General features: G+C 41.1%; 2 protein-coding genes across 4 annotated transcripts; both read right to left on the bottom strand.

Moving 5' to 3' along the window:
- Positions 1-935: 935 nt before the first annotated feature.
- LOC102711679 (inositol-tetrakisphosphate 1-kinase 2) lies at positions 936-6,204 on the bottom strand. 3 transcript variants are annotated; one of them, XR_001549952.2, is made up of 11 exons: positions 5,408-5,898; positions 4,113-4,194; positions 3,954-3,986; positions 3,539-3,659; positions 2,812-2,904; positions 2,398-2,517; positions 2,089-2,265; positions 1,778-1,833; positions 1,619-1,703; positions 1,435-1,536; positions 1,229-1,318 (listed from the first exon to the last, which is right to left on the bottom strand). XR_001549952.2 is itself a non-coding variant. In XM_015835614.2 (10 exons), exons 1-10 carry the CDS (start codon positions 5,943-5,945, stop codon positions 1,224-1,226), a joined length of 873 nt encoding a protein of 290 aa, XP_015691100.1. In that variant the 5' UTR covers positions 5,946-6,204; the 3' UTR covers positions 936-1,223. The 3 variants fall into 3 exon arrangements, 2 of the variants coding, with proteins under 2 accessions (XP_015691100.1, XP_006649675.1); XM_015835614.2 differs by lacking the exons at positions 1,435-1,536; positions 5,408-5,898 and adding an exon at positions 5,935-6,204 and having other exon boundaries at positions 936-1,318; XM_006649612.3 differs by lacking the exon at positions 1,435-1,536 and having other exon boundaries at positions 936-1,318; positions 5,408-5,887.
- A 2,389-nt stretch (positions 6,205-8,593) lies between these two features.
- Positions 8,594-11,576, bottom strand: LOC102711417 (probable inactive poly [ADP-ribose] polymerase SRO3). The gene is made up of 4 exons (XM_006651128.3): positions 10,431-11,576; positions 9,745-9,992; positions 9,522-9,667; positions 8,594-8,982 (listed from the first exon to the last, which is right to left on the bottom strand). The coding sequence occupies exons 1-4, from the start codon at positions 11,282-11,284 to the stop codon at positions 8,884-8,886; spliced, it is 1,347 nt and encodes a 448-aa protein (XP_006651191.2). The 5' UTR covers positions 11,285-11,576; the 3' UTR covers positions 8,594-8,883.
- Between the last annotated feature and the right edge of the window lie 1,416 nt (positions 11,577-12,992).

Here is a 12,992-nt window from a genome sequence, read left to right as displayed (position 1 = left end):
ACAAATCTGTAGCTCGCTGCTCTTCTCTCTCATCTCTTATCACTCACCTTAAAATATGCTTATAGATGGCTTCTAGTCCGCTATTGTACTTGCTCTAATTAAACCCCATCCAGCGTCAACCAATAGAATCGGTCTTTTACTTTAGCTATATCTTTTTATCTACAACTGAAGTACTACCTAATATATCCATCCTCGTCAATTTGCACAGCACTAAATCATCTGGCTTCATAGCACAAGAGTGAAATTGTTTATAGCTTTGTCCCTAAAAACCTCTAAGTTCGCGGGATATTTAATGATTTGCACTCTTATATGGCACTTAATATGAACTCACATGTCATAGAGTGGCAAATTGTTAAATTGAGTATGTAGCAGGTGACAAAAAATTAAATTCCCTTAGTTCACCCATGGGATAGGTGTTTCCACACTAATCAATCTAAATCGGCCTAAATGATGGTTCTGATCCTAGAGCAAGGTTAATAATAAAGTTAACAAACTAGCTATAAGACTTTTTATAGTTTTTTCTTAGCCCACTCATATAGTAGTTAGCTATTTATCATTAATACATGACCTACATGCCTCTCTAATAGAGTTTCTTGTGCCCAAAACTATAAGATTATAAGATTATAGTCCGCTTCTCTCCTCTGTCCCCCGCATGAACATTTAACCGGCTTACAAGCTACTATTATACTTGCTCTTTAATGAACTCCGTTAACTTATTTTGATTCTTTTGATGTCTTGGTAAAGAGATTCTCAATAGAACCAAAACCAAAACATATAATGACATGGCATGATTAGCGAAAGCTGGTCCTCCTACAACGAAAGCTGGCCCTCCTACAACGAAAACCGGATCGTACAAACTGTGTGACGATCAATCAGGCAATCAGCACTCTGTTCCAGCTCCCTGGAAGAACAAGCATGGACGAAAAGGATTGCCGATGAAAAAGGTACTGAATTATTGAGACAGAGCCTTCACGAAGGCTCGCTGTCGCTGGGAACAACGTTCACGGTTAGTGATTATACAAGCGCTCGGCATTAGAAATCTCCCATTTTCTCTACTCTTTTTTCTAATCCTCCAATAGGTGCCGCCTTTTTTTGTTGGAAAACACCCTCACTCTCACTTCCTCGAAGCATTGGGATTAAACTTATTCCTCCGAGATATGTACACTGCTGGACCGTTACATGACATTTTGTTAATCTTCAACAGGGCTCGAGTTCTTTGCACTTCAGCCGCCGCTTAGGCACTTCTTGTACTTGCTTTGCGCAAGATTTACCAAGAAATCGGTGAATATGTGCTCATAACCTGGCATTTTCCCGAACCCTGCGCAAGCATAAGGGAGTGAGTGTGCACCCAAGAAATGCTGCCACAGCTTAATGGTCACTTTGTGTTGTTAAATAATAACAGGAACACCGAAATTCGGGACAATAAAGTACTACTGGATAACTGGAACAGTTTAATTTGGCATAGAAGTCCAGGTATGTGTAGCGATGTATCCTCCTTTTTCCCTCAGGCTGGAAAAATATCTGGCCTAACAAACTCTGCATGAACATTTGAAGAGAAGAACAGAAGTGCAAATGATAGTGTGCCATTTATGAAGGCAGTGGGAAAATCGCTACACACCTGGGAAGTAGTTGATGTCAATTATATAGTACCGATCTTTGGTTCCAAGTTCTCTGATCATATCTATGTTGAACAATCTTAAACCCTGAAATTTTTAAGCATGTCAGATGACACGAGCATATGAAACAGAGCACGGTGAATAAAAAGACATAGCTATACCAGTCGTCCACGAAGCTCCCTTCCCAGTTTCTCTAGGAGCGGTCTTGGAGGAAGTTCTGTCATGTAAAAGTTATGATCAGTATTAAATATCAAAGCCAAGATATATCATGAGGGGTTGGTTGTCAAATTGAACAAACATTGTCCGCAACTCGATGTATGATAAGGAGATATGAACTCTCTACCATGAACACCGCTAGAGGATTCTAAAGACATATTGCATTTGAGTTAATGGCCTGCTTAATCATTAATGAAGAATGGATAAGTAATCTTAACCAAACTTAAGATTGACAACAATACTGTAGGAGTCCCACCTGCGATATGAGGCTCAAGGTCTGCATGGTCTGCGCTTGCTGCAGCACATGAAACTCTTGGAAGTCGGTAGACGCCAGTATTGTTTAGTAAATCATAGGTGTTAACATCAGGAAGAGAGAAACGCCGTACAACCTGTATATATTCACCAATGATGTACACCTTGAAGAGGATTCCACCTGTAGAGGCAATAATTTAGGTCCAAATTTGTCCCACTGGAAGGAAAAGTGTCAGGATATGTAAAAGAAAAAAAAACTTAAAAACTATAGACAACAAGGGAAAAAATACAAACAAACAAAACCAGAAATTACCATGGTTCACAAATTCCTGGAGGACCAGAGGAGGGTCAAGCATTGACAAGGATGCCTCATCATATGCAAGAGATAGTTCATGGGATTTAGATGTTCCATCAACAACCAGTGGTTTTGCAACTGTAAAAGCGCTTCCCGTTAATCAATTCCTAAGCTCAAAATTTCCATGAATGGAAAAGAAAACATCTTCTATAATTAAATATCAATGAAATAAAATAAGTAGAAACAAACCACATATATCAAAATATTAGCTGAAAAATGCACCGGACCCTTCAAAACAAACCGAGCATGGCTAGGTCAAAAGATATTACCAGAATAAGAACATTTTTCACTACATCTTAACAAATTATTTGCAGCATTTTCCATTGTTTCAATATCTAAAGGAACTAATAGTTTAAGATAAGGGCCACTTACCCAAGGGCAACGTTAGTCCAGCCATGGCAACTGCGGTTGGTATAGAGGATGGATCTTTCATAACAACCAGTTGGCGTGGAGTGCAAATTTCTCCTGCAATGGTTCAATGCAAAAACAATCGTATGTTGGTGTATATATTGCCTTTTACTATCTAGATTTACTTTAGATAATGGGAAGAACTTCATTAAAATGAAAGTACACACGTCATCTACATCTACCAAGGATGCACAGTGCAGGAAAAAAAAGAACGAACAAACCGTAACACATAATGAATGTACCATGCTGCGGTTGCAGCAACTCACCCATATAGAATCAAGACAAAAACAGTATGTATTCACGACCAGCACAAAATATTGTGTTTGCCAATCAAGCAATACTTGTCCCTAAAATCTCCACAAAGCAAAAAAAATTCTAGTAGTTCTACTAAGAATTTCAGCATTTCAGTAGCTAAGGGTTAGCAAAATTATCTTTTGTTTGAAGAAAGAACTACACAGCAACCTTAATTGGAAATTTATGAGGTTCACATGAAATAGAAAAAATATATTTCTGAGCATCGCTTTTGAGAGGAAAAGTTCATTCCATTGTTGCATTATTAGGCAGGAATAGATGAAACATGTTGGAGGATCAAGCATACACTAACGGTATTGAAATTTGGTAAAAAATAAAAAGTAAAATACCAAATCCATTTCATAGTATATAAATATCCACATTGAAGTTTCATGATTACCGTAGAAACTGGACATGTTCAAATCAGATACTTCTGCAAGCATCGATTGCCGATTATTTAGATGCTTGATAGCATTTGGTGGGTCAAGGACTGTAACTTCTGGGTGTTCCTCATGATAATCCTTCAGGGAAGTGAAAGGTGTTGAGTCAACAGAAAGTTTCAATAAAGGGATAACCCAGATTTAGAAGCCAGCAGCAAATTCTAACAATTGCTGTGAATCTATGCTAGCGTACTGCAATCAAATAATTTGATATGTAAACATCGTAAACATCTACAGCTTATTTCCTCAGTTGATAACAGATATCCCCACAATTGAGGTAGTGAACAAGTAGGAAAAAGACGACCGTCCATACTGTCGACGGTATAGTCATTTACTGTACATAATCAGGTTGCCGCATATGTGCTGAGATCTTACCTCCAGAACCTGTTGCCATTCCTTGCTAGTAATCTGCACAAAGAAATCTTTCAATAAAATATGCATATACTTGACCAAACTGCAAAGACATAATCTTCAAAACATTAATTATAACTAAAGGTAATAAATAAAGTGTATTATCCTTCAAATCATGACTACCTTGTGCAAGATGATATCAAATGGGCCTTGATCTGCAAGCGGACGGGTGTCATCAATTGCTATGAGAGTAATTCCCTTCTTCCTGACAAAGTACATAATACAAATTCATCAAGTAATGCTATTCAAGAAGAATGGAAAAAAACCCAAAGGATAACATTCATATAATATGCTACACTTGTACTCAATTGATGGTATAAATAACAATGATAAAAAAACATAAACAGCTGCCCAGTAACAGAGTGTTTAACAACTTCAAAAAGAGTTAGATAATAAACCTATCAAAACAAAAACACAAACTAGACTTGCAATGCACAAATAGTTTGAGCAAAAACATTTTGATTTTGCATAAGTATTTTATTTGTTAAGTTCATTTCCTTTTATATTTCAACTCGTGTTGTTTATGTCCATAGTCTACAGAGTAGCTACCAAATGATTTGCCTGAAATTGGATCTTCATTCAGGAAGTTAACAAGACAAATCATAAAGATCGTTTCTCAGTGGTCCATGTTGTTGCCATCAAATCTAGCGAGTCAGTCAATAAATTGTAAATGACCCAGAAAAGATATTGCCATCAATAAGCTGTCGTAATCCATGTGATGTGCTTATCCATAGGAATATTCCAGACTAGAATCCCAGATACCAAGTAACAAGATTGGCATGCTGGTAATACCCATTTTGACAAGTTGGCATGATAAATATACAATTATAGACTATAGTGACCCCCTCATGCAGTGGAACTGTCAACCTGAGACGCACGTACGGGGCATCTATAGATGCTACTACCGAAATTCATAATAGAACTAGCCATCTTCTTCAGTTTACAAAATCATAAACGCTGCAGGCTTCGGCCAGAAGCCACTATCACTAGCCGCTGCTGCTAACTTTACACTCAGCAGAGGTCCGATTCGATCACTACTTGATTAGTGCTACAAGGAATAGAATAGCATTCCATTCCGTCCCATATTGTTATGGAACTAGAAGCTTTTTACCTGTTCTCGCAAAATTCTTCAGGGATTCAGAAATTGAACCAAGGATAGCATTTAATCGAGACTCTAATTCCAAATTGGATCTCAGAAACCATACATTCCCCCCACAAATCATATACCATTTCCCTCCCAGAGCAAAACGTTTCAACCTCCCTGCACCAGAAAATTTTCAAGTTTTCTTGAAAATTCTCTGCCACTCGACCAAGAAATCCAAACAAAAATCTCTCCTTTCCCCCAAAATCCTTCACCGCATGCACCCCCCCACGATTCAACAGGTTCCATCTCGTTGAGCGTTGATCCAGGTTTTTACCTCGCCAGCAAGAGCAGCTTGGGCTGTAGGAAGCTCTTCACCTTCTTCTTGGTGAGGGCGTACCCCACCACAAGCCTCGTCACCGCCACGGCCCCGCCGTTGAGCGGCGACGGCAGCGCCGCCGGAACCACCGCCACTTCCTCCTCGTCCTCATCGAAGGAAACCTCCCCGTGCAGCCGCATACCGGCAAGAACTCCCCCAAACTCTCGCCTCTCGTCCCTCCTCTCGAATTCGGCGCCAAACAACCCCAAAAAAGAACAAACGACGAAAATCAGGGAGGAATCCCGCAACAAAACGCTGGATCAAGCAGAGCTGGCCGGTGTTTTTTGCGCGTGAGCTAGCTTGGGTCGGAGCTGAGGTGGGACCGTGGGCGTGAAATTCTCTGTGAGGATTTGGGGGTGGGAAAAAGAACCCAACTTTTTCTTCTCCCTGGAGCTCTCGTTAATGGCGAGACGAGTGGAAGGGGGAGGAGGAAGAGAGAGAGCGGGTATTTGTAGGCGACGAAGTGAGGAGAAGAGTGAGCCTACCTGCCGCACATCCGTGGCTGTCCACAAACGCGCTCGTGGGCTACTCACCTGGTAGAAAATTGCAATCTTTTGGGCATCTCTCGGCCGGCGAGCGAATGGCGATGGATTCGATTGATTGCTCGTGCGCAATACTACTACTCCTACAAGGATTTGGGAAACTTGTTCCGCGGACGCCAACCGATCCAACGACAAAAACTACGCACACATTCGTCGTCGTCTCAATTAGAACGTCGCCGTTGAAACCATCGTTGTCAGGGTTTCACGATGGCATGTGGCCATAGATTCAGGTGAGTGGTGTGGGGCGGCCGCGAGGAGGACGCTATCGAACAAACTCGACAACGACGGGGTGACCCTGTTGATCATGTTGGTAAATTTTTTGAAAATAAAATGTGTATGTACGTATTTTTAATTATCTAAAAGTTAAAGCTTGAAAAATATACTTTAATAAAAAATCATAAAATCTATTCTAAATTTAAAATTAAGAAAATATATTTTAGCTTATAAGTATAAGAAAAAATAAAAGGATGATCTTATTAGATCTGTGTTATGTATTGTGTAAATCCTAGTGGTATCGTGGGAAAGTAGCATCATCCACGGATCATGGTTAGCCGGGGTTTCTCTTGTATCGATCTGTTTTGTGTGAGGTCTGTGTGAGGTCAGAGCAAACCCAAACCCAGTAGCTTATGCATCCCATTATCCATATTGAAAATAGATGATATAAAGTAAAAAACAGGCTCTAGCAAATCATGCAATAGATGGTGATCTAAATTGGAGATGATGTATGCATAAAGTTTATATGTATAATTTGTTTACAAAATTATATGTATAAACTCATTTATAGGCTAGGCTAATATGGTGCTGAATTTGTTGCAATTTTAAACAAACAAATTATATGCAAACAAGTATGTATAAAATTTGTATGTAAAAGGTTGCACCTCTCGTCTATTCACTTCCATCGTGTTTATAAATCAAAATTTAAATTTTCAACCTAGTTGTTTTGGTGTTTTTCACCAAAGTTTATTTTTCAATCTTAGGTTTAGATCACTATGAATATAAATATAAAAAATTATTCATAAATTATTTTTATTTATAAATATATCGGTAAATTTTTTCAAACAATCACCCCGTTAGTATCTATAAAACTTATATATATATATATATATATATATATATATATATATATATATATATATATATATATATATATATATATATATACACACACACACTTTATTTTTGGATAGGACAATTCATGGGCTGAGATGTTGAGAAAGAGGTAAATACATTTTAGGTTGCGGTGTGGTGCAGCAGGTGATTTTCTTTTATCTGCTCCCCGCGATACATGCATTAGTTCAATCTCTCTGAGTATACGTACGGAAACGTGAAAACACCTTCGTGCGGGAGTAGGGTTAGACTTACCCGGCGTTTCTATTAGTTAATTTTATTATTTATACCATTAAATAGTTATTAAAAATCAGAAAATTTTTCATTAGCAACGAAAAACATAATGTTAGTGTCCTACTTCTTTTTGCAATCAATGTTAGCGGTTCTTGTGTTTTGCTTTTAAAAACCCTGAAGAAAAGGAGATACTATTGTTCTGCAGCAAGATCACTAGTATAATTCCTGATCGGTCCCTATATTTGGTCAAAATTAACTTGCATTGTTCGAGGCGTTCAGGGAGGCCGGCGGCGTTGCATACTTGCATTGTTTTTCGCTTCGATCCGTGGATGTGGAACCGGCGCCACGTACGGCCTTTTGCATTCGCCGATTGATTGCCAATTTGCAGTGGTAGATCCGTAGATGCACTCCGAAGTTCTTACGTACACAATCATGGCTTAACGTGGACGCGGACGAATTAAGCTCATGCTGCACACGCCGTATGCCCTCGCCGTTCAAACTGGCTCTCGTTCTTAGATGGTGTTTATACTTATAAATTTAACTTTTAATTTTAAAACTTAGATTTAAAAATGATTTTTGATGTTTTTATCGTAGCTTATTTTTAGTATTTGTTTTCAGATAGCTCACGACGTGTATATACATTTACGTACTAAATTATTTTTAATCATTAATAGGTTTTAAGTGTGTTTTAAAACAGCCAAAAATAGAGCTGGAAAGCACCGTCGTTGTGTTGGCATGAGTTTCCTGTGCCGGTGTCATATATGCATGTTTAATAATAAATGAAATAATATAAAAATAATTAATAATTATGTAATTTTTTTGTTGGCATGAGTTTCCTGTGCCGGTGTCATATATGCATGTTTAATAATAAATAAAATAATATAAAAATAATTAATAATTATGTAATTTTTTTAAATACTATGAGCAGTCAAACGAACGGAGGTAGTATACTCATATGACCATAAAAAAAATCACGGGGGCGGCGAGGATGCTACCACTACCGACCGAACATGACAGTGCAGCACCTGCACCCGCCGCGTGGCAGGACACGTGTGAGAGCAAAACAGTATACGCTCGATCTGCGGTATACCCCCTTGGCCATCTGTGCGCGCATCACGGAGGTGTCGCGCAAACGACCGCGATCTACGGTTAGAGCACGCAGATCTTGCGCTAAACAAAAACGAAGATCCCGAGCCCCGAGTCGAAATGAAACAGAACGAAAATCCAGCAATTTTACAAGTTGAACAGTGAAACGTTGGATACGAGAATCTACGAATGCGCCCTTATATTGAGAAATAAGTCGTACAAGTTTATGACAATAGGTAAAAGTATGACCGAACTCAAGATTTGCACATTTGCATGATTTGCATCTAACCTTTCTATTTGGTTAATGGAAGATCACGGAAACCCATCTATGTTCATAACAGACATTTGAGTACCGGCAAAACTAAAGCAACATTCTCTCGGGATTGGTACAAGACACACACGATTCGATCCTATGGGGTTAGTCGGATCAGCCAGGGTGGGAGACAAACTTTGCAGTACCTTGCACTAGTACCCTCGGAGTTTCTTGGCCACAGTGGTCAACACCTTGTCGCCGATGGTGGAGCGCAAGAACCGGATGAACTGATCCTTCTTCATCTGTCCTTTCTGAAATACGAAGAGCAAATGTTTGTCATGGGACGTTTTAGGACTTCAGCTGGCAAAGCTTGGCTGCCATCTTTTGGCTTATGGGTAGAAAAAAAGGCAAACAATATATTTATAAAAATAATTTATTAATAAAAAATTCATATACATGTTCTTAACGATTAAAAAACAAATGCTGAAAAATAAAATATGATGAAAAACATTAAAATGAACTTTAAACTTAAGGTTGAAAAAAATTAGCTTATGTTTAAAAGCGAAAAAGACATTGCATAGCGCCACTAGGCTGTGCTGGAGTGTTCAGTTGATAACCCAAAATATTGGCAGGGATATGATTCTGATTTAGATCAGTATACACTACTACAGAATAAAGCGTCCGTGGCCATATCAAAATCAGAGAATACGGTAAAATCAACAGTTTAACTAACTGGTAAGATTAAGTCATCGATCAAACCAACAGTTTTGTAAAGCTAGCGCAAGCTTCTAATCGGTCGTATAATATCTGAAATGAAATGCTCAGCAAGGACCAAGGAGTGCCAATTTACCTTGAAGCAGTTGTAAGTCCTCTGCAAATTCTGCCACTTTGGGGATGGTACGAACCGCTGGATCTCCGTCAAAAGCATAGGGAACATGTCACGAGTAACTGCTGGCGATGAAGGCTTCTTCAACTTTGATGCCGAACCCAATGATCCTGGAAATCACAATTTCGCTGTTATGATGTGCCAAATGTAACACAGCTTCATCAAACAATTCAGGAAATAGACCAACCTTCCATCTGAGGCAGACTGGGGTACTTGAAGCTGACCACGTACTCTGGTAGGATCCTAGTGTTCATGTCTGCGCTCCATACAATATACCACTTTGGGTTTTCCATGTTGTCGACGGCACTGTCGTAGTAATCGCTGCTGGGGTGGAACTGGGAAGAACCGGCAGGGACGGCCTCCGGACGGCCCATCAGGACACGGCACAGCACGATATGTGCCTCGCCGTCCTCGTCTGGCTTGGTCAGCATCGCACTGATCAAAGACAAGTTCATGAACTCATTAGCTTAACTGAAAATTGATCCGCGTATTTCATCGCAATTCAGCTACTGTTTAATGTTCTCCTTTTCTACGCATTCAGAAATCACTGCCTAATCAAAGTACTGCATCGATAAACTTCTGCATGTTTCCATTGCCGTTTGACAATAAAACTCTGCATGTTTGACGTTTCCACGTTTGACAACTACATATGCTCTTAAATACTCTAAAATTATCGACAATCAGGCATAGATGTGAAATCAACGATAATTGTATCATGATTTAGCACCAAAATTGCAGACGAAAACTAATTTTTCCCAAGATCGGCAAGGTGAAATCTAATTAAGCAAGATGAAGTAAAACATGAGGTTCTTGATGAATTTTCGCAGTTACTGAAAATGTTCCCCAAGAGTTGAAAGCGTTTCGGAAACTCACCTAGCGTAAGGGTGCTGTGGCGGCGAAAGGTGGATGCCATCTCCATGAGCACGCCCTCCGAGCAACCACCCGTTCGTCCTGCCGAAGCCGTGTTCCACCGCGGCGGTCACATCCTCTGCCGGCGCGCCGTACCACGCGAACTTCGCATTGCTGCCACCTGAACCGCGAGCAGCGGCAAGAAGCTGTCCCTGAAGATTGAAAGCTCTTGCCCGGGGGCCCAGCGCGACCTTGTGCACCGCTGTGATCGCCACGCCGCGGGCCGCCTCGAAGGAAGCCATCCGACTGAGGAAGAGCTTCTCCACCACCTTGTAGAACCTCTCCGTCTCGTCCAGCCTCACCGCCTTCCCCCACGCCCCGCGCGCCTTCTTCCTGCCGGACTCAGCTGCCTCGGGGCTCTCGCCGGACCGCTCCTCCACGCCGGACGACGCCTCGTCCCCGTCCTCCACCCGTCGCTGCTCCGCCTTCACCTCCGACCCCGCCTCGTCCCTCTTCCTCTTCCTCCCACCCTCGGGGGCAGGGAAGAAGCACGCGCCGCGCTCGTCGATCCACCCCAGCGGGGCCTCCTCGGCGGTGGCCGCGTCGACCCGCACCATCCGCAGAAAGTCGAACAGGAACACCCTCCCGGAGCAGGCGGCCTCGGACACGGTCCTCCCCTCCAGGAACGCCCCCCGCAGCTGCGCGGCCGCCTCGCCCGCGACGTCCGTCCACGCGCCGCCCTCGAAGCAGAGGAACCTCGCCGGCGCGCCGCTCCGCCGGAACTCCAGCCACCCGCGCAGGAGCGGCGACGGGACACCGTCGCCGCCGCCTCCATGTCCCCCAACAACAAGGGGCCGCAGGATCACCGGCGAGTCCATCACACCCCCTCCCGAGCGGGGATCTCTCACGTCCCCCACGCTCCGGCCCCGCAGATGTAGAAGTAGATGTTACCGAGCTCTGGCGATCGAGACCAAGTGGGTGCGGTGGAGGCGGCGGGGATGAATATATAGGTTGAGGCCGGGGGCGGAGACGAAGGGGGAGCGGTGCTCGGGGGGGAGTCGGGGTCGGTCTCTTGAGGGGCACGTCGGCGACGACGTCGGTAGGGAGGAGGAGGGGGGAGGCGCGTGGCGCTCGTTTTCGCTTCGGTTTTTGTCTGCCGCCCGCGCTAGTTATTTTTGCGCTCTTTCGTATGGGCGGTTTTGCCCCTGGTGAGATGCCTTTGTAGAGAAGTCTAGAAATGTCTAGTTTGCCCCTGAGCCGTTTTACACTTTTACTTACGCCAGTTGGCTTCTTTCTCTTTTTTATTTCTTTTCTTTTTTTTCTCCTTGGCCTACTTTACTTCGACCGAAAGAATAGTGCCTCTTACTAAAAAGGTAAAATAAAGAATAGTTCTGGTTCGAAAAACAGGGTGTGTTACGAATATCAACAGTATAAGGAAATAAAACCTAAGCTCCCTATCTTTTGGTTGGAAGAGGCCTAAACAAACACCTTATTATTAATAATTAAAAAATATATGATGGTAAAATTGTTATATACGTGTTCTTAGCATTTGAATGTAAATGCTCGAAAATAATTTATGATTAAAAAAACTCTTAAATCAACTTAAAACAAATTAAAGCTTAAATTATAGGCACAAGTATAAATGAAAATATGAGATCTAACGGGCACTTGTGCATTACACATGGATTCAATTCCCATCATATGCATTTGACAATATTAGGCCCCCTTTGATTCAAAGAAAATTCATAAAAATTTTAGAGGATTTTATTCGTATATGAATTTTCCCTACAAAGCCCTTTAAATAGAAAGAATGAACCCTATGAAATCCTATAAAATTCCTGTAAAATGCCTCTTTCTATATAAGTTTTGAAGGAAATTTACCAAGAGGTTAAACCTCATGGAAAAAATCCTTTTAGTCTTTCTCTCCTTAAATTTCTGTGTTTTTCCTGTGGTCCAATCAAACAACCATTCCTATATTTTTTCTATGTTTTGTAATCCTTTGTTTTACACTTACATTTTTATCAGAATACTATATTTTTCCTATTCCTCCATTTTTTATTTCTCTGTTTTTTCATTCCTGTGATTCAAAGGGGCCCTTAGTATGAGTTCTATCTAATATAAATGTTTAACAAATTTGAATTGCAAGCATCTAAACATACTGCTATAATGTTATGGGGTGATTGTTGCAAATGAAAACAAAATTGTAAATAAAAGTTATATGTATATATATTATTAACGATCTAAAGCTTAGTGTAGAAAATAAATTATGGTGGAAAAAATCTATATTAACTTCAAATTTAAAATCTAAAATTTGATTTATAAAGATGAGCAAAAGAAAAGGACGAGGGGACTGCCTCCCGTCCATCTGCAGCATCACGGTTTTTGCATGTGAAGCATGTTGACTTCAGAACATCAGTTTTAGTAAGTACTTTTTGCTGTACCAACTTTGCCCTTAACTTAACCTGGACAGGCCTTCTCATGCTTTCTTGTGAACCAGGTTAGTACGGAGCGTCCGTTAATGCAAATATGAGAAAATGGGCTTGTTTTGTTTATTACCAGCGTGGAATTCTAGATGAGGTTTGACAT

This window comes from Oryza brachyantha, chromosome 3 (genome assembly GCF_000231095.2).
Source record: "Oryza brachyantha chromosome 3, ObraRS2, whole genome shotgun sequence".
Classification (NCBI taxonomy): Eukaryota; Viridiplantae; Streptophyta; class Magnoliopsida; order Poales; family Poaceae; genus Oryza; species Oryza brachyantha.
This window is presented reverse-complemented; position numbering and strand designations above follow the sequence as displayed.

Excerpts from the sequence above, each read along its gene's own strand:
- LOC102711417 (XM_006651128.3), bottom strand. The coding sequence starts at position 11,284 with ATGGACTCGCCGGTGATCCTGCGGCCCCTTGTTGTTGGGGGACATGGA. Across the intron at positions 9,993-10,430 it reads CCACAGCACCCTTACGCTAG|TGCGATGCTGACCAAGCCAG; the intron begins GTGAGTTTCCGA and ends GTCTTTGATCAG. Across the intron at positions 9,668-9,744 it reads CAGTCTGCCTCAGATGGAAG|GATCATTGGGTTCGGCATCA; the intron begins GTTGGTCTATTT and ends TGTGATTTCCAG.
- LOC102711679 (XM_006649612.3), bottom strand. The coding sequence starts at position 5,589 with ATGCGGCTGCACGGGGAGGTTTCCTTCGATGAGGACGAGGAGGAAGTG. Across the intron at positions 2,518-2,811 it reads TGGACTAACGTTGCCCTTGG|TTGCAAAACCACTGGTTGTT; the intron begins GTAAGTGGCCCT and ends GCGCTTTTACAG. Across the intron at positions 2,266-2,397 it reads CCAGGAATTTGTGAACCATG|GTGGAATCCTCTTCAAGGTG; the intron begins GTAATTTCTGGT and ends TTGCCTCTACAG.